The sequence below is a fragment of the Procambarus clarkii genome, chromosome 21 (genome assembly GCF_040958095.1).
Source record: "Procambarus clarkii isolate CNS0578487 chromosome 21, FALCON_Pclarkii_2.0, whole genome shotgun sequence".
Classification (NCBI taxonomy): domain Eukaryota; kingdom Metazoa; phylum Arthropoda; class Malacostraca; order Decapoda; family Cambaridae; genus Procambarus; species Procambarus clarkii.
Genome location: NC_091170.1, coordinates 29,200,930 through 29,219,425, shown reverse-complemented (window position 1 = coordinate 29,219,425; position 18,496 = coordinate 29,200,930). Strand labels below are relative to the sequence as shown.

Genomic DNA, 18,496 nt, shown 5'->3' with positions numbered 1-18,496 from the left:
AGTCTACTAGTATGAGTCAGAAGTCGTCTGCTCCTGTACCCACCTGCAAAGAAGAGAGCACAGAGAGAGACATAGAGGGATATTACATTATTGTACATTGTGAATGTTCACCGGGTACAAATTTCATAACCCTGTTTTGACTGTTGATAACTGCACCCAGCATAGAGTTAATGTGCATCACTGTGGAACAAGACAGATATGTTGACCAGACCACTCACTAGAAGTTGAAGGGACGACGACGTTTCGGTCCGTCCTGGACCATTCTCAAGTCGATTCCCCCGTATTCAATCGACTTGAGAATGGTCCAGGACGGACCGAAACGTCGTCGTCCCTTCAACTTCTAGTGTGTGGTCTGGTCAACATACTTCAGCCACGTTATTGTGACTCATCGCCTGCAAGACAGATATGTGAATGCTATCAATTATTCGTTGACATTTTGAACCAATCACACATTTTTTTAAACATATTTCCAGACAAGTTGATGTTTCAGCAATGAGATCAAGAGATTATATAAGGCATCCGGCTTATAAATGATTTCAGCTTCCCCCCCCCCCCCCCGCCACCTTTTCCTTTATGGCTGTAATGAAACATCAAATACAGCATGCTATTACATAAAGCATGTTACTAGGTCAATATCTAAAGCCTGGCTTTCAAATAAGCTGATGTAAGACAACAGATATTAGCTTACAAAACTCTCATTTTAATTTTAATGCTGAGGTCAAATATTAATGTTATGAAGACTGACGTCAGTAGAATATGACAAAATATTACACTTTTGTCACGTGGGGGCGCTTGCTTCTATCATCTGAATAAAACATCTGAAACTTCCATTATATTTCTAAATAAATACAATAATGTATAAATAATTAAAATTTATGAAAACAGACAATCATGGTGAGTTGAATTGACATAAAAACAGAGAAGGAAAATAGTTAAATAACGAAATACAACAGACTGAAAGTGAATAATGAGGTGTGGAGATAATACATAGGCCTTGAAATTGTATTTAGACTTTTGTCTTTATCTACGGGCATGAACTGGAGTCCAGGACGAAACAGAAAGCACATCCTGGAACAGAAATAGTTATACTTGACATGAAATGGAACAAAAGGGGGAGCTGCCTTGTATGGGCCAATAGGCCTTCTGCAGTTACCTTTGTTCTTATGTTCTTATGTTCTTAAAATAAGCGTAAGAAAATATAGCATTGCAGAATAACATGAACCAAATGCAAAGGTGATGGCTATATTGAGTTTTGCTACTCAGGTCAAATAACAGTGTAGCCATTGGTCAATAACAGTTTATATTCTCAGTAATTATAATCTATAGATAAAATACTTGTGTCCAGGAAAACTCAGTAAAGTCTTCTTCGAATACCTTTTATTCTCTTCTGCGAGGCTATGGGTCACCACAATTGTACCAGAGGTGGTGCACGCGTATATACAGTATTAAAATAATACTTTTTATAAAATGTACAAGTATAATACTTTTAGTATTTATTTAATATAAAATAATACTTTATATATATATATATATATATATATATATATATATATATATATATATATATATATATATATATATATTTTTTTTTTAATACTATATAATTTAATAGCACGAGTTTGTTTTATCCCCTTCACAATTATTACACAACAAAAGTTACATAGGTAAACAATTAAGTCATCCCTTTCTAAAGTATGGGAGGTCATCAGTACGTGGTGGTGTGGCTCCTTGATACCTTCTCTAAGGAGCACTCACAGGTCGCCCTCATGCTCCTTGTGAGGAGCATTACTGCTACTTTAATCGTGTGTGTGACAGGTCAAGTATATGGGGGATCGTGGTTATAAATATCTCTTTGTTATTATTTAAGGATTACCGAGCTGAGGAGAGGAAAATGGAAAGAAAATGGATGTAGGCATAGATTCTATATGTCTCTGGAAATTAGTGTAATGGTCGGTTAGAATATAAGAGTGACAGGGGATTCATTCAACTTTCCAGAGGAGGAGAATTTGGCCAGGATTTCTCAAGCATTTGCGCCACTACTCCTTAACCTGTACATCTTTCCTCGGACGTGGTGGCTTTGTTTGCGTTTATTAAATAGTTTATGAACCTCGAAGCACCACGTGGCTGTTTATACCAATAATAACTTTGGGTTGCGAAGTTTCGAAGCTCGTTAAGTGTTTAATAAATGTAAACAAAGCCAGCCTGATTAAGAAAAGATGTACAGGTTCCGTAAGTGACTGCGTAAAAGTTTGATGAAGCCTGGCCCCTGGTTTGTGAATCACGTAATGGTAAGGAGACAACAGAAGAGCAGGAAAATATTCGTCCACAATTCTTTAGATATTACAACAGAAGAATAATGACAGCAAGAAGGTGGCTAACACAGCTGTAGACAAATAGACGAATCTTAGCAATTCTATACAACACGATAAGATCAGTTCTGAGTTGATCGCTGGCCGCCAGCCGAAGTGGGTTTGGGGTGAACCACAATGCAGTCCCACTCCAAATCGAGGAGGAGGGAGTGCAGGGGGAGGGATAGGGGGACGGGCAGATTGCGTCACGCAAGAACACGCCTACACAGCCTATCGGATCCCTCAGAAGGGATGGTGATACGCCGGTCTCACGCCATTCTTCATCTGTGATAAAGTGATGTCTCACTCCTCCATCTCGTACATCTTGCTGGGGTCAACACGATGGAAGGAGACGGCGGAGTCAGAGCAACAGTGGAATCCCTAAGGACGGTCCATCTGGTCAGTCAAGAAGCTGCTTGTGATAACCTACGTGATAGGTTTGGCATTTCCCTATTTCATAATGATATATATATATATATATATATATATATATATATATATATATATATATATATATATATAAAATATATATATATATATATATATATATATATATATATATATATATATATATATATATATGTATATATATATATATATATATATATATATATATATATATATATATATATATATATATGCGAACAAGCCTGAATGGTCCCCAGGACAATATGCAACTGAAAACTCACACCCCAGAAGTGACTCGAACCCATACTCCCAGGAGCCACGCAACTGGTATGTACAAGACGCCTTAATCCACTTGACCATCACGACCGGACAAAATGAGGTGATAGCCGAGGCTATTTGAACCACCCCACCGCCGGCACTCGGATAGTAATCTTGGGCATAGCATTTTACCAAATCACCTCATTCTTTGGGGCACACGTGAGGAACACAAATGCGAACAAGCCTGAATGGTCCCCAGGACAATATGCAACTGAAAACTCACACCCCAGAAGTGACTCGAACCCATACTCCCAGGAGCCACGCAACTGGTATGTACAAGACGCCTTAATCCACTTGACCATCACGACCGGACAAAATGAGGTGATAGCCGAGGCTATTTGAACCACCCCACCGCCGGCACTCGGATAGTAATCTTGGGCATAGCATTTTACCAAATCACCTCATTCTTTGGGGCACACGTGAGGAACACAAATGCGAACAAGCCTGAATGGTCCCCAGGACAATATGCAACTGAAAACTCACACCCCAGAAGTGACTCGAACCCATACTCCCAGGAGCCACGCAACTGGTATGTACAAGACGCCTTAATCCACTTGACCATCACGACCGGACAAAATGAGGTGATAGCCGAGGCTATTTGAACCACCCCACCGCCGGCACTCGGATAGTAATCTTGGGCATAGCATTTTACCAAATCACCTCATTCTTTGGGGCACACGTGAGGAACACAAATGCGAACAAGCCTGAATGGTCCCCAGGACAATATGCAACTGAAAACTCACACCCCAGAAGTGACTCGAACCCATACTCCCAGGAGCCACGCAACTGGTATGTACAAGACGCCTTAATCCACTTGACCATCACGACCGGACAAAATGAGGTGATAGCCGAGGCTATTTGAACCACCCCACCGCCGGCACTCGGATAGTAATCTTGGGCATAGCATTTTACCAAATCACCTCATTCTTTGGGGCACACGTGAGGAACACAAATGCGAACAAGCCTGAATGGTCCCCAGGACAATATGCAACTGAAAACTCACACCCCAGAAGTGACTCGAACCCATACTCCCAGGAGCCACGCAACTGGTATGTACAAGACGCCTTAATCCACTTGACCATCACGACCGGACAAAATGAGGTGATAGCCGAGGCTATTTGAACCACCCCACCGCCGGCACTCGGATAGTAATCTTGGGCATAGCATTTTACCAAATCACCTCATTCTTTGGGGCACACGTGAGGAACACAAATGCGAACAAGCCTGAATGGTCCACAAGCCTCATTTTGTCCGGTCGTGATGGTCAAGTGGATTAAGGCGTCTTGTACATACCAGTTGCGTGGCTCCTGGGAGTATGGGTTCGAGTCACTTCTGGGGTGTGAGTTTTCAGTTGCATATTGTCCTGGGGACCATTCAGGCTTGTTCGCATTTGTGTTCCTCACGTGTGCCCCAAAGAATGAGGTGATTTGGTAAAATGCTATGCCCAAGATTACTATCCGAGTGCCGGCGGTGGGGTGGTTCAAATAGCCTCGGCTATCACCTCATTTTGTCCGGTCGTGATGGTCAAGTGGATTAAGGCGTCTTGTACATACCAGTTGCGTGGCTCCTGGGAGTATGGGTTCGAGTCACTTCTGGGGTGTGAGTTTTCAGTTGCATATTGTCCTGGGGACCATTCAGGCTTGTTCGCATTTGTGTTCCTCACGTGTGCCCCAAAGAATGAGGTGATTTGGTAAAATGCTATGCCCAAGATTACTATCCGAGTGCCGGCGGTGGGGTGGTTCAAATAGCCTCGGCTATCACCTCATTTTGTCCGGTCGTGATGGTCAAGTGGATTAAGGCGTCTTGTACATACCAGTTGCGTGGCTCCTGGAAGTATGGGTTCGAGTCACTTCTGGGGTGTGAGTTTTCAGTTATATATATATATATATATATATATATATATATATATATATATATATATATATATATATATATATATATATATAAAGATTCCTTACACAAGTTTCTAAAGGCCGTGTGTGTGTGTAAAGTAATGAGATGTCAGATGATATTTTTTTTTTTTTTTAGATATATACAAGAGTTGCTACATTCTTGTACAGCCATTAGTACGCGTAGCGTTTCGGGCAGGTCCTTGAAATACGATCCCCGCCGCGAAGAATCGTTGTTACAAGCAGGTATCCTGGCCGGGGAGGATTTACTGGGCGCAAATCCTTAACTGTAGCCTCTGTTTAACGCAACAGTAAAATGGGTACTTGGTTGTAACAACGATTCTTCGCGGCGGGGATCGTATTCCAGGGACCTGCCCGAAACGCTACGCGTACTAGTGGCTGTACAAAAATGTAACAACTCTTATATATATATATATATATATATATATATATATATATATATATATATATATATATATATATATATATATATATATATATATATATATATATATATATATATATATATATATATATATATATATATATATATATATATATATATATATATATATATATATATATATTTTCCAACTTTTCCTCCAGCTTCCAGTCAGCGTCTGGGGGGAGGAACGTTTGTGCTTACCACTATGTGCTGACTTCTATAGAGACTTTTATGGCTCTGTGTTTAATAAAAATGTTACATAAGTATTATCTATCTGTTTTTTAATTGATGAAGTGATATGTGATGATTATGATAATTGGTAATTTTTTCAATTGATAATTTTTTAATTATCAATTAACATTTTTTAAAGTGATAATTTTTTAAGTGATGATTATGATAATTGATCATTTTTAATTGATAATTTTTGTAATTGATGTAAACTCAGGTAAACTCAGCAAGAGGTATAAAATAAGTAACACAATAGCAAGTGTACAGATGTAAACAATTTACAATGTTTACGTTTCTGCCCGAAACGCTATACATGTTAGTGGCTTTGGAAGAATGTATCGCTCAGGCACCATGGTTATGTATTCTCACAACTCAATGTACCGTCTTGTATATAAATAAATAAAATAAATACAATAAAAAAACAATATAACAATATACGTAAGTCTACCATAACATTCATTTTCTGTAGCAACGCTCTCATAGAGTATGTTTTACAGATACTTTCACGGATACACTGCGATGGAACAATCTATTCAGTTTCACATCGCTATAAGGATTGGAAGCCTGTTTGACGTATCAAGGCGTCACTAAGCTAACTACATCCCTTCCCCAGGATGCAAGCCACAACAGCTGTCGACATGTCCCAATATCTAGGCGGCTGTTGAGTTGTCAACAAGTTCGGAAACCAGCTCATGCAAAGAGAAAAAACATCAGCAGCATATGAAAAGTTTGCAAATGTAAGAACATCATTTAGGAACATAAACAAAGATTGACTTTTAAGTCCATACACACACTGCCTATGTGAGTCATTACTGGAGTATGCAGCCTCACTGTGGAACCCCACACCTTGTGACGCGTAAACTCAAACTTCAGAAGTTTGCAACTAGATTAGTACCTGCTGTACCTGTTGCAGGTACTAATCGACCTTGTTTGCCCTCAACCTGTCCTTATAGCTGAGACTTCTCAATGCAGGTAACCTGCATTGAGAAGCCTCAGTTATAAGTATAGGTCACATATATTGTAAGGTTATAACTTATAACCTCAGTTATAAGTATAGGTCACTTGAAAGAAAGCGTCACAGCCTCACAGGAGAGAAGAATAAGAGCGGTTATGGTAATTACGTAGACGTACTTGAGAGGAATAGATAAATTGGATAAAGTATATTTAAAATAAAATTTAAATGCAACTGAATCGTAGAGATGTAAGGAAGGTCTCGTTCCCTGTCCTGGTGGTCGGCCAGTTTAATGCACTGAAGGAAGAGGTTGTTGAACCCAATTCCATTCACAACTTTAAAGATAAATATGATAAAAGCGTTAATATGGAGAGAGGCAATTAGCGCGCAAGATATTAATAGGCGCGAGGCGGGGCATAAAAAGCTAGATCTCACTCCCCAATAGTCACTGATAGGTAAGCTCCTGGTTATCAATTTACTGCTAGGACAACAGATGAAAAGAAATGTTGCAAACGCTATTGTCCTGCCGTGGGGGAATGCATCCAGAACCCTTGGTTGTACCCGACGACGCAGAAAACTGCCTTGTGTCACTAAATATGACCAAAGGACTTACATAAATGATTCTACCACGAATGTTATGGAGATTTCTGGACTTGGAAGTTTAAAATTAACTCTCTAAAGTTCCTTTTACAGCTTTAATGAGCCTGAAGAGTTTCACAGAGAAAGATTTGAATCCTAAAAGGCAGATGAGAAAACATGAGGGAAAATACAGCAACATATATATTACATTTTAATTTTATAAGAGTGAGCCGGTTGACTTGTCGAAGAAAACGGGGACTCTTGTCCTATAGTCTCATTGGTTGCGTGGGCCAATTGTGTGATAAAAACTAGCAGTTCTCTCTTGTCTTGTAGATGGTTGGGCCAACCTTGAAGCAAGTTGGCTTTTGGTAATTAAATGATAGAATGTTTGATGTGAATTGCTTCTGTTGTGTCTAATTTCCAACTGCCACTGTATCTTTCGACTGTTTGGCTTCCGGTCACCATATCTCTGGTGATGGTCTGGTTGTGTGTATAAATTGTGTGATGATATATTCTTTTTTGTCGTACGATGCTTTGCTTTGAAAAAATGTTGGCGTCTTGTCAATAAAATAAAAATATTTGGGCTTATAGACTCCAGGTGGACATGTAAAGATATTGACAACATTCTGCTCTTTCAAGGTGTTCTGTCTGGTGTTAATCGAGTTAGCTCTTCATGAGCAAGATGAAAGGTTTTCACCAAATTTTTCCACAACAGGTAAATGACTTTCATTCGGGAATTTTCTATTGGGTTGCTGATGTGAAGTGGAAGAAAATGAGGTGCAAAAAACGGAACTGATATATCAATACTCCGTTGGCGGAGCTTTTCTATAATAGAAATTATATGTATAGCTGTGATCGGTCAAGCCCCCAGGCAGCAGCTTCGTCGTCGCAGCTGCCTTCGTCAGACTCAGACGTGCCCTGGTACTGGGCAGATTCAGACGTGCCTTGGTACTAGGCAGACTTAGACGTGCCTTGGTACTAGGCAGACTCAGACGTGCCCGGGTACTAGGCAGACTTAGTGGAGTTGATCGCGTGGCGATGCTAAGTCATGCTCGCATTCTCACTCACCACACTCACTCACCACACTCTCTCACCACACTCACTCAACACACTCTCAGTCTTTAAGGACTACATGTTGTTCAATCAGCGCTCCGCTGTTCCTGCCGTGGCCGTAATCCCACGCTCCTTCAGCAGCTGAAACATGAAAGAATGACTCAGGAAACAGTACTGTATTTTGAAACCAACACAAGTGTTACCAAAAGTGTTGCGTATATGGAAGACATTTTGGTTCAGTTCTCTTCTATTTCATCGTAAGTGTTTATGAGAGGTACCATAAGTGTGGAAAAATTTGATTATGAACTTTGGTTTAATAAAACAATCCACTCCGTCAGTGTTAAATATACAAAAATTATAGGATCGGTACCAAATACCAAAAAAATAGGAATACCAAAATTATATAAATTATATATAATTATAGAAATACCAAAATTATAGGATCGGTACCAAATATTTATTATTTAAATATCTCTTGTTGTGTGCCCGAACACAGCCTGAAATGTGACAGTGTCAGACCACGGAGGAAAATTGAAACAGGAATTTCCTTAAGTACTTTCGTATATTAATACATCTTCAGAAGGAGTGATTTTACAGGTCAAGTATTGGACATATATAGGTAGGAGAGAATGGTGGATTGAGGTGAGGTACAATAACAAATGAATGGGAATTAGGTGGATACAAATATGAGCCGCACAAGAACTGCAGAAGGCCTATTGACCCATACGATGCAGCTCCTATCCATACCCACCAACAGGCCCAAAAATGGATAATAATAGCATAAGATAATAAATATTTACAATGAATTAGTGAGACAAAATGTGTTCCAATGATCCTACTCAAATCACCCTTTAATTGATTTATCAAAAGTGGATCTAAGTTATATAAACCAGTGCTAATGTTCAAATGATGTTCTTTTGTAATCTGTATCAAAGCAGATTCAATTATGTTTATGTTATAAAGTGCTTTTACAATTCGTTATTGAAGAAGCCATCTATTCGATGGCTTCTTCAACACAACAATTTCTGAACGTCAAATATTACTTAAACTTATATAATTTTGATACACGTTACAATGGTTTTGATGGTCAATGTTCTGTTGTTGTTGTTGTTATTATGTTCCTTCTGTCGTTTTTGTTCTTTCTGGCGTCTGTTCATGCTTCCGTCTGACCAAACTGTCGCTTGTTCTTAGTATTAACTGTTATTGCTAAAGTATTTTCTTGCTACTGTCTGTTCGTGCAAAAGTCTGATCTTGCTACTGTCAGTTTTTGTTACTGTTTGTTCTTTCTCCTGTCTTTTTTTTATTACTGTTTGTTCTTTCTACCGTCTATTCTTGCCACAGTCTGTTCTTGTTACTGTCAGTTCTTGTTAATGCGTATTATTTCTACAATCTATTCTTTCTACTGTCTGTTGTTGATGTGGATGTCATTCCTCGCTCCTTCAGCAGCTGAAACATAAATTAATATATCAGTCAACAGCACACGGCTCTTGAGTCCACCCTAAAGTCACAGAGGAAGCATTACACATACATGCCATTGTCTTTAGTCCCAGGGTCCCTTCCACTTCCTCCCCCTTGAAGGGGCTAGGGACCCCCCTGCCCCTTCGTAGGGGTAGTACTCACCTGAGGGGGGATGGAGTCGTGGTCCGGGGGTAAAGGAAGAGGGAAGGGATGGCTGGTGGAGACGCCGAGGGGCCTCAGATGGTACAACAGGTAGTCCATCTCGTACATCTTGCGGGGTTCAATATAGTGGAAAGAGATGGCCGACTCTGAGCTGAAGTTGACACCCTGAGAACGGCTCACCAGGTAAATCAAAGGCGATGATAGGGACAACTCTAGCTACTGAGAATAATATGTTTACTTTCTGCTTTCGTTATCATATGGATGTATATATTTTTGTCTAAAATCTTAATGAATTACATTTAGAGGTCTTTCCTTGTTAAATAATCTTCACTTATGGTTTATTATTTCCAATGAAAGTGTACCTCCAAAACTGTACATTAAATATATATATATATATATATATATATATATATATATATATATATATATATATATATATATATATATATATATATATATATTCTTGCACTTATCAAATCCTTAAGAGCATCAATAGCAATAAGAGGATTTTTGCAGTTTACCGACTCTCAAGGAGCACTGTACACCTTGTGGTAAAGAAGTAGGGTGCTGCTGTGGAGGATTTGTTAGGGTGATGGTCATACTCAAGACGCTAGTGTGTAATATTCAGTGAATGGATAGTTGTCATTGGCAATATGTTTAGCATATACCCTTCATCTAAGTCTTCCAAGCAGATGTCTCTCAACACAATGTAATTGTGTTGGGAGACTAACACAATTAAGAGGGAGACTAAGACTGTGTTGGAAACAGATTAATGGAGATGACGAGGAGATAAATGTAATCGGAAGATGTACATATCTGGATAATGAATATCCGTCGAGGAGGTCAGATGTGTACACAACAAGAAAAGACGTACCGTGTCAGGCTTGTAATAGATTTCGGATTTTATCCATCCATCAATCTCATTGAAGAGGCAGTTTGTTAAGGTCATTTGAAAGAAGCGTCCACGACCACTACTGTCTCGCGAGTCGCCGAACATAACTCCAACATTCTTCAGACATATTCCTGCAATGAGTCACTTCAGCTAACACCATAAATGAACACTTTCCTGTAGGTAGTATGCTGCTACAGTTCAGACATATGATGGAACATGAACCATTATGTGTTTGGAACTTTACACAAGGGAACATTAATGCCTCACTCCAACTTCCTACAAGGGGAACATGAACACCGTTCTAGATAAACACACCAGGGCGCTTGAAATCTGTTCTAATTCTAAAATCAAGTGAACATAATATTTTTCTGTAGGAGAATTCACGTTGGGATATGAAATCTCCTTCTTGAATTTCAAACATGGAAACATCAACGATATTTATTTCATGTTTGTAGATGATACAACGACGGATATGTCCATGTACTTGGTATATAATATAAATGTCACTCATATTGCATGTTATATCACGTGTTACGCATTCGCCAAGTAAACAGGAAGCCTTTGATCTAGTGTCCCCTCACCCTAGATGTATTTACTCATGACTAAGTGTTCTCACAGTTGAGAGGGGAAATCTAGCACTACGAGCATAACCTGAGGTCATAACAGTGTTGGTTAGGAAACAGTGTTGTTGATTGACGGAAAAAATTGCCAAGTAATACAAGGAACGTGCGATAGCTAGAGTGTTTTAATCGTTGGTTAGCCATATATAGGGCTAACATTATTTCCTATATTCTTTTGTTCTTATATTGCTTTTGAAGGCCGCATTGAGTGCTATCAAAGGGCGCAGATTTCCCCCACTCTTGTGTGTAACAGAACGGTGATGAGGTGGGGTCGGGGTATGTCCCCCATGCACTCCTTGAAGGGGCATTGAGATCAGCTCCCATGGCTACCCCCTTCATGGACCTGATAAAGAACGTGAACAGAAAACGCGCCAAAAACTCGCGTTTAGAAAGTGGGGCATTCTGGGGGTTCCCAACACTTAAATGGTACAACGTTTTGGCCTCCAACACAAGACGATATCCATCGCCAAAATGGTAGTAACATGGAGCTCTGCTTCCCCATAATCAAAACCACGAGGCCACTGAACTAACTCATGTATGAATCAGAAAGATTCAAATGACAGAATGCAGACTTCAATACAAGAATTGCTACAGTTTTCTTCCCATAACTCTAACAAAGTATTCCGGGCACCACCGGGTACCCTATGTAGTATATTCACGTCTAGGACAAAATCGGTTCTGAATCTATACACGAGCGGACATAATGTATTTTCTAATCCTATATACATAGTGAGAGTGAACATTGACTTTCGCTCAAGATGATGTAATCAGTAATCTAGACACATATAAAGATACACTCTGAATTCTTGTATTATTTTATATTTAATTCTGTTCCTTAAAAATTAACAATATGTTGCTTTCTGTATTTTTCAGTTCAGTTTTATTTAGAAGTGTTGTATTCTGTACTACTGAGCTGTGCTTTCATCTCAGCATCCACTGCTCCATCTCAGCATCCACTGACCCATCTCAGCATCCACTGACCCATCTCAGCATCCACTGACCCATCTCAGCATCCACTGACCCATCTCAGCATCCACTTACCCATCATAACATCTTCGCCAAACTTGTTGGTTAGATCACACATCTTCCTGTTAGGCAGCGCCTCCTCCACAAACTTCTTCACAGCCACCCTGCTTAGTACATAACCAGAACCTGTACCAAAGAGAGAGAGAGAGAGAGAGAGAGAGAGAGAGAGAGAGAGAGAGAGAGAGAGAGAGAGAGAGAGAGAGGAGAGGGAAATAGAGATAAATTTATAATATCTGTTACACATATAATAAAGAAATACTGAAGTTTTAATTAAAAGTTTCTTTTTATTTATCCAGATTTGTAACGTTTATAGATACCAATTAAACTGATTCTGTTTGAAAACACTTCGAAATTCTGTGAAATAGGAGGTAGTAATTTATCAGAAACTTATGATACTATGTAAGCAATCATTTTGTCTCTAAAATATATACAAATTTAAAGAGGGCAACTTAAAGATTATTTATAAAAAAAAAACTTTGAAACACGAGAAAACAAAAATTTCTCACTCACCCACAGTTCCTCACACACTTACCTCCACACATGTAGAGGTGTTTTTTGTCACGCACGTATTTGGAGCCGAAGAGGATGGGGAAGTTGGGGTCGTAGGGTGAGAGCATGTAGCGCATGTTCTCCATGATGGTATACCTGAGTGGTAGACTGTTTGTGACTGGTGGTTGGTGACTGAGACTGTTGGTTGATGACTGGGACTGTTGGTTGATGACTGGGACTGTTAGTTGATGACTGGGACTGTTGGTTGATGACTGGGACTGTTAGTTGATGACTGGGACTGGTGGTTGATGACTGGGACTGTTAGTTGATGACTGAGACTGTTGGTTGATGACTGGGACTGTTGGTTGATGACTGGGACTGGTGGTTGATGACTGGGACTGTTAGTTGATGACTGGGACTGGTGGTTAATGACTGGGACTGGTGGTTGATGACTGGGACTGGTGGTTGATGACTGGGACTGGTGGTTGATGACTGGGACTGGTGGTTGATGACTGGGACTGTTGGTTGATGACTGGGACTGTTGGTTGATGACTGGGACTGGTGGTTGATGACTGGGACTGGTGGTTGATGACTGGGACTGGTGGTTGATGACTGGGACTGGTGGTTGATGACTGGGACTGGGGGTTGATGACTGTGACCGGTAGTTAATGACTGTCAGATATACACTTTCCCTAACCTCCCTAATTTGCATATGACAGATTGCTGACCGAGGAAATCAGAGGAATTAGCGCCAACATACAGGTAGCTAATGTATCACAGGACCTGGAAGTATCGACATTTGTCCAGAGTGTGACCATCTTGAGAGAGGCCTACAATGTAGGCTCACCAGGCCTACAATTCCAAATATAAGTGGAATTTCAACTGTCAAAGTTTCAATCACCGATAAGTTTTACGATTTACATTGTTGGCCCATTTCAGGTTCGGGCGATGCACAGTTAGAGACTTGAGGGAGAGAGAATAACAAATAAGTGTGAGTGTGTGTGTTTCGCTGACCTGTAGTTTATTCACAGACCTAATCTTATGTACATGGATGACGGTCTTTGTCGCTCGACGGACCGTCATCCACAGCCCTCCGTCCCTTCATTCCATGCTCATCCTGTGAGTGGCAGCACAAGCAATTTTTAAAGAATCCACGTAAGGTCTTAATCAGACATCCGCGGAGATTTGTACATTAACAGCTACATCTAACCTGCACCTCTCTTATAATTATGTCACTTAGTTCTCGAAGAACTAACTGAGATTCTGAGTATTAAAAAAAATGGAGTTAGAATAGGCAGGTCATGACTAATTGTTGCTTGCAGACTTTTGTGAGAGAGAGAACGTGTGCCGAGCAATGGATCGATACCAGGAGTTGGGTGGGAGTTTTTATAAATATAATGAATGATCAGAGCAGGAATTGCTCTGGTGAGGTTTCGTTACAGAGGTCAACGAACGTGTCTCTAGTCTTAGATTACCAGTAGTTTTGTATGGAGCGAAATGCTCGTGGTGACCAACTAATGAAAAGTATCAGACGAGAGCAAGTGGAAGTGCTCTCCTCATCCTACATAATGAAGGGCTGTTGCATGCATCAAACTACAAAGTGTATGAAAGCAGAGCAAGTTATGCAGACCTCTCGTAGCTGCCACAAAGCGGTGGTACGTCTGCGAGGGGCTGTGTGCTGAATGAGTGAAAGGTCAAGAGGTATTCTTCAGCTGATGAGTTAAAACACGAGGGATCAAAGACGGTACTGATTACCAAACTGTGATACAAGTGACATAAAGTGACACGTATGTTGATGATTGGTTGTAAGTGGCATATTGCTGACTGATAACGACATCATTTCTACAATGACCCAACGTCTAGGGTTGATTTCATTTTACTTAGATCTTCCGTGACAACTTACGTGTCGACATCCGCCTTGTAGAACCAGTCGTACTCTGACAAGTAGTTCTTGTAGACATAGGTGAAGGCTGCCCGGGTCTTGGCCCACAACTTATGCCTCCCTTCACTAACACCAATGTCGATGGCTCCAAGCTTCGTGTCTGAGGAAAAGACCTTTTATTTTACCACCAGAAAACCAAGAAGAGTACTAATGATAGGAAGCAAACTAGAGGGCAGTACTAAAGCACAAAAAGTAGACCTTAAGAACAAAAGGAAGTGAAACAGCTGCATTTGACTGCTAAATTACGTTAATTAAGTCAATTACAAGAGCAGCTGCAGGCCTTAGAAACTTTTCCGTCCTCAGGTCATTTGTCTGTGTGTTAGGACTCAATTTTAGTCTTAAAATTACATTAAAATTATTAATAGATATAACCCTGCTGACAGACTACTATCACCTCTGCTGTAAGTGATCAATAGTAGGGGATCTATTGACTTCTGTTGAAGGCTCTGAGCATTAAGAAGACCGCTGAACATTTTGGGAAAGACAACTGACCTCTCTCAGGGTTTGCACTGACCATTCTGAAGGATTCCACTGACCATTCTTGGAGCTGATGAAGATAAGCTTGTCACAGCGGGCACCCCAGGTGGCCTTGACGTGGACGGCCTTGGTGTAGTGAGCTGCTGGGTGTGCCAACACCAAACACAACACCCGCACCTTCTGCGTCTCCTGCAGAGCCACGATCTCCTCTGTACACACACACACACACGAAACATAATATTAAAAGGTTATCAATAATGTTTTATTCATTACAGTCAACATATTACATAAGCGTTTTGCTTTTTATAATATAAATATCTTGTTGTTAGCTTAAATATTTGGATAACTACATGTATATTACGGCAGTCATTTCTAAAATAATTGTGACGTTGTGTGCAACATCTGAGAAAGACAACGACAAGTGTGTGACACACCCCCAGACCGGCCGTCAACACGGGTACTATTACTGACCTTCAGATGACCGGATTGTCTTGGACAAACTGACCTTCGAAGTACTTAAATCATATGATTTACTCCTCTGTATTTGTTCCCCCTTACACGTGCCACTCACGCTATTTAAAGAGATAATTGGCTTATCATATAGAGTACTGGGATGGCTGTGGGTACTGAGAGATGTAAGGGGAGTTTACCTGGGTGGTGCGTGTGGTTGTGGGTACTAAGAGGGGAGATGTAAGGGGGAGTTTACCTGGGTGGTGGTTGTGGGTTCTGAGACGGGAGACCGGTGTGACCTCCCCAGCTAGGTCATCAAGGGTCAACATCTCTCTGGAACTGGAAGTTGAGTTGGTCAGTCGAGTGAAGAGAGAAACGAGAAGAGAAATAGGAGAGAAGGTGAAGGAACAAGAGGAGAAGAGTGAGAAGAATAACTATAGGTGAGAGAGGAAATACAGAACACAAAGATAAGAGTCAACGACATGGTAGTGAAGGAATAGGACAACTTTTGGAAGAAAAAGAGAAACAAGACAATAATATATATTTTGAGTCAAGTAATACAAATGGTTTTGTATATTACCATCGCGTGTAAAACCAACACAGTGGAGCATATACGGTTACCGACCGGTGATCTCACCATCGGGAGATTAGGGAGGGAGCCGTTGAGATTAGATGTTATAGGGAGCCGGTCGGCCGAGCGGACAGCATACTGGACGTGTGATCCTGGGTTCGATCCCAGGCGCCGGCGAGTAACAATGGGCAGAGTTTCTTTCACCCTATGCCCCCTGTTACCTAGCAGTAAAATAGGTACCTGGGTGTTAGTCAGCTGCCACGGGCTGCTTCCTGGGGGTGGAGGCCTGGTCGAGGACTGGGCCGAGGGGACACTAAAGCCCCGAAATCATCTCAAGATAACCTCAAGATAACCATATTCTACCATCTGTGCTAACTGTATTTACATGTTTGCTGTCGTAGAAATAACATTATGTAAAGTTAGCATAAGTTAGAAATTTTTGGTTTAGTTAGGTTAATTAGCGTATATAGCGCATAGACTGATACATTCATAGTTGGATAAATACAGACAGACAGATTTTATTTTATTGACATATATTAGAAAGACTGAAATTCAATACACCGAGGAACTGGGTAAACTTCTCGACGTCAACACGACACTAATTTTCTCTATTGAACATCAGCTGATAAAACTAATGTAACTGGTCAGTTCCACAGCTAAACAGGCAATGTGACTGGCCAGGGGATAAAAGGTACAAAGCTACCTTCATTCTAAATAATCATTCCCATCCACTTGGGCTGGACGGTAGAGCAACAGTCTCGCTTCATGAAAGTCGGCTTTCAATCCCCATGACCGTCCAAGTGGTTGTTCACCATTCCTTCCCCACCGTCCCATCCCAAATCCTAATCCTGAACCCTTCCCAGTGCAATATAGTCGTAATGGCTTGGCGCTTTCCCCTGATAATTCCCTCCCATCTAAATAATCATATAAAAATCTTAGTTTAAAATCCTTAAAATGTACAATCGAATCTTTTCTTGCATCAATCCAACGAAAGCATCAACAAGCTCCTAAGCACCGTCCGTCGAGTTAACTATACTTAAGGAGCTATATATGGTTCCTAGTGAATCTAGGTTGAGCGTTACTTAAGAGACGGGTAAGTAGTTTGATAGATAGTACCTGTTGAAGTTGATGTGTTGAGGCTGGAGCATCATGAGGGTGAGGAGCGCTCCGGCGGCCATGGAGACAGTCACGAGCAGAACATTTTTTAATGATGACTCTGTGGGAGGAGGAATATTGTGAGGGTTCCATACAGGGAGTTATGAGGAGATTATAGCCCCGTCTGGTACCTGTGGGAGAAGGAATATTGTGAGGGTTCCATACAGGGAGTTATGAGGAGATTATAGCCCCGTCTGGTACCTGTGGGAGAAGGAATATTGTGAGGGTTACATACAGGGAATTATGAAGATATCTGCTCCGTCTGGTACCTGTGGGAGGAGGAATATTGAGTTTTATAGTGGGTGTTCCATAAGGGTTGAGTAAGAGGCAGGGAGTTTTTTTTTTATTATTATTATTTTCTACCACAGACGTGACCACACATTAACAATGCTAACCAGCATATATACATTTTCTTCTGTTCTCCAAGGACAGGGTTAAAGATTTGTTAAACATATAGTTCAGGGATTTATTGAACAGTCAACCACAGGTGATTGTAGTGCTTTTCAAATGCTAGGCTAAGCTACATACGTAGATACATGAATACACAGATTTACGTATGCCCTACATAAAGTGTTCGATGTGTCTTTTACATAGAGTCATTAATGTGCATTTACAAAGGTGAAATGGAATTCTAATCAGCTTCCACAAATACTTTATACACATACGTATACACAGACACACATATACGTACATATTCATATAACAAAAACAGGAACCTCTTTAAGCACCAACGTATATACCAAGCCCACCAACATAGGATTATGCCTGAACGGTAGAAGTGAGTGCCCCCAAAGATACAAAGCCAGTGTTCTCAATGCTTATATTCGTCGAGCGCTTACCCACTGCTCTGAATGGAGCAACGTGAGTAGAGAGTTTGAAAGAGTAACTCAGGTATTGGTGAACAATGGATATAGCAACGCGGAAATAAACGCTGCTATAAGAAGACACTTGGATCGTTGGTATAATTCAGAACCTAGAACAGAAACCACAACACCCCCAATAAAATTATATTACAAATCAACCATGCACAGTGA

At 40.5% G+C, this 18,496-nt stretch overlaps 1 protein-coding gene across 1 annotated transcript; it reads right to left on the bottom strand.

The window, feature by feature from the left end:
- Positions 1-10,609: 10,609 nt before the first annotated feature.
- LOC123753839 (glycoprotein-N-acetylgalactosamine 3-beta-galactosyltransferase 1-like) lies at positions 10,610-17,524 on the bottom strand. Its single transcript, XM_069328636.1, has 7 exons — positions 17,424-17,524; positions 15,993-16,075; positions 15,346-15,495; positions 14,771-14,909; positions 12,911-13,023; positions 12,394-12,504; positions 10,610-10,863 (listed from the first exon to the last, which is right to left on the bottom strand). Exons 1-7 carry the CDS (start codon positions 17,483-17,485, stop codon positions 10,610-10,612), a joined length of 912 nt encoding a protein of 303 aa, XP_069184737.1. The 5' UTR covers positions 17,486-17,524.
- Between the last annotated feature and the right edge of the window lie 972 nt (positions 17,525-18,496).

Excerpts from the sequence above, each read along its gene's own strand:
- LOC123753839 (XM_069328636.1), bottom strand. The coding sequence starts at position 17,485 with ATGGCCGCCGGAGCGCTCCTCACCCTCATGATGCTCCAGCCTCAACAC. Across the intron at positions 16,076-17,423 it reads CAACACATCAACTTCAACAG|TTCCAGAGAGATGTTGACCC; the intron begins GTACTATCTATC and ends CTCAACTTCCAG. Across the intron at positions 10,864-12,393 it reads TGGCGAAGATGTTATGATGG|GAATATGTCTGAAGAATGTT; the intron begins GTAAGTGGATGC and ends GACTCATTGCAG.